Source organism: Lynx canadensis, chromosome B3, assembly GCF_007474595.2.
Source record: "Lynx canadensis isolate LIC74 chromosome B3, mLynCan4.pri.v2, whole genome shotgun sequence".
NCBI classification, from domain to species: domain Eukaryota; kingdom Metazoa; phylum Chordata; class Mammalia; order Carnivora; family Felidae; genus Lynx; species Lynx canadensis.
Window position 1 is genome coordinate 70,417,943 of NC_044308.2, and position 1,579 is coordinate 70,419,521.

A 1,579-nucleotide genomic window follows, 5' to 3' on the forward strand; every position below is an offset into this window, starting at 1 on the left:
TCTTCTGGATATTAGAGGATATTTCTTTTTTTTTATTTAGTTTACAATTATATGTATAATGAATTACATATATACACATACAGTGTGTACAGTATGCTCTTGGTTTGGGAGGTGGATTTCCATTGTTCATCACTTACATACAACACCCTGTGCTCAATCCAACAAGTTCCTAGAGGTCATTTTCAATTTAATAGCTCAATCTGTTTTTATCTACTTGAATATAACCCCAAGAGACCTAGACTCTCAACTGCCTTATTCACATACCTAGAATAGTGCCTGAAAATTGCAAGTGCTTAATAAATGTAATATTTGCTAAAATGCAATGGTGTCCTTGTACATTAATAAATAAGTGATTTAATTAATTCCAACTAGATTTTCTTCTTTGTAGCTTATTTCATTCTTCTATTCAGCAAATCATGTGACGACTCAGTAACCTCTTCACGGAAGCTTTCACTTCCTGGTTGCGAAAAGTATAAATCACAGGGTTCATCAAAGGAAAGATCACTGTGTGAAAGAGGGAAACCACTTTGTCAGCTGGGAAGGCTCTGAAGGGGCGAGTATAGATGAAGATGGCAGGTCCAAACATGAGAAACACAATGATAATGTGTGTGGTACATGTGGAAAGAGCCTTGTGTTTGCCTTCAGAGGTGTGTCCCTTCACACGATAGAGGATGACAGCATAAGAGGCCAGAAGCCCCAGGAAGCACAGCAGGGTAAGCAGGCCACTGTTGGAGACCATCAGGAGCTCCACCACAAAGGTGTCTGTGCAGGCCAGCTTGATGACCTGTGGCACATCACAGAAGAAGTTATCCAGCTGGTTTGGGCCACAGAAGGGCAAGTGGAGAATAAGGGCTACTTGCACAATGGAATGAGTAAAGCCCCCAAGCCACAGAGCCAACAGCAAGGCATAGCACACTCTAGGGCTCATGACAGTGGAATAGCGTAATGGATGACAGATGGCCATGTAGCGATCAAAGGCCATCACAACAAGAAGGAACATCTCCCCTACTCCAAGAAAGTGCAAGAAAAAAAGCTGAGTGATACATCCTCTGTAGGAGATTATTTTCTTCTCAGAGAGGAAGTCCACCAGCATCCTGGGAGCCACAATGAAGGAGTAGGATGCATCCAGGAAAGCCAAGTTGCCCAGAAAGAAGTAGAGGGGGGCTGTGAGGCCAGGGTCTGATCTGATGGTGAGGATGATGAGTAGATTTCCAGGGAGAATGATGAGGTAGAAAACTAAGACTAGCACAAAGACCAGAAGTTGAGTCTGTTGAGACTGGGTGAGACCAAGGAGGATAAATTCTGTCACCACTGTGCTGTTCTCCCTCTCCATCTCTCCTCTGCATAATAACAAAGAACAAAGAATCATCTGTTATAACTACCTTTTCATCTACTCCATAGCTGTTTTCAGATAAAATCATTTACCACTTCCAGGACTTGCCTAGCTGAAAGCAATGCATGGTCATAACTGTCTTGTGTTTTAGGCTGATCTTTCTACCCTTCATTTCTTGATTTCCCCCAAAAGAAATTGTTTTTATAACCACACTCTCATTCCCATTTAACCACGTGCTGCTTCTAT

The 1,579-nt window shown here is 42.2% G+C and overlaps 1 protein-coding gene across 1 annotated transcript; it reads right to left on the bottom strand.

Moving 5' to 3' along the window:
* Window positions 1-406: 406 nt before the first annotated feature.
* Window positions 407-1,333, bottom strand: LOC115517174 (olfactory receptor 4N5-like). Its single transcript, XM_030320293.1, has one exon. It carries the CDS (start codon window positions 1,331-1,333, stop codon window positions 407-409), a length of 927 nt encoding a protein of 308 aa, XP_030176153.1.
* Window positions 1,334-1,579: the final 246 nt, after the last annotated feature.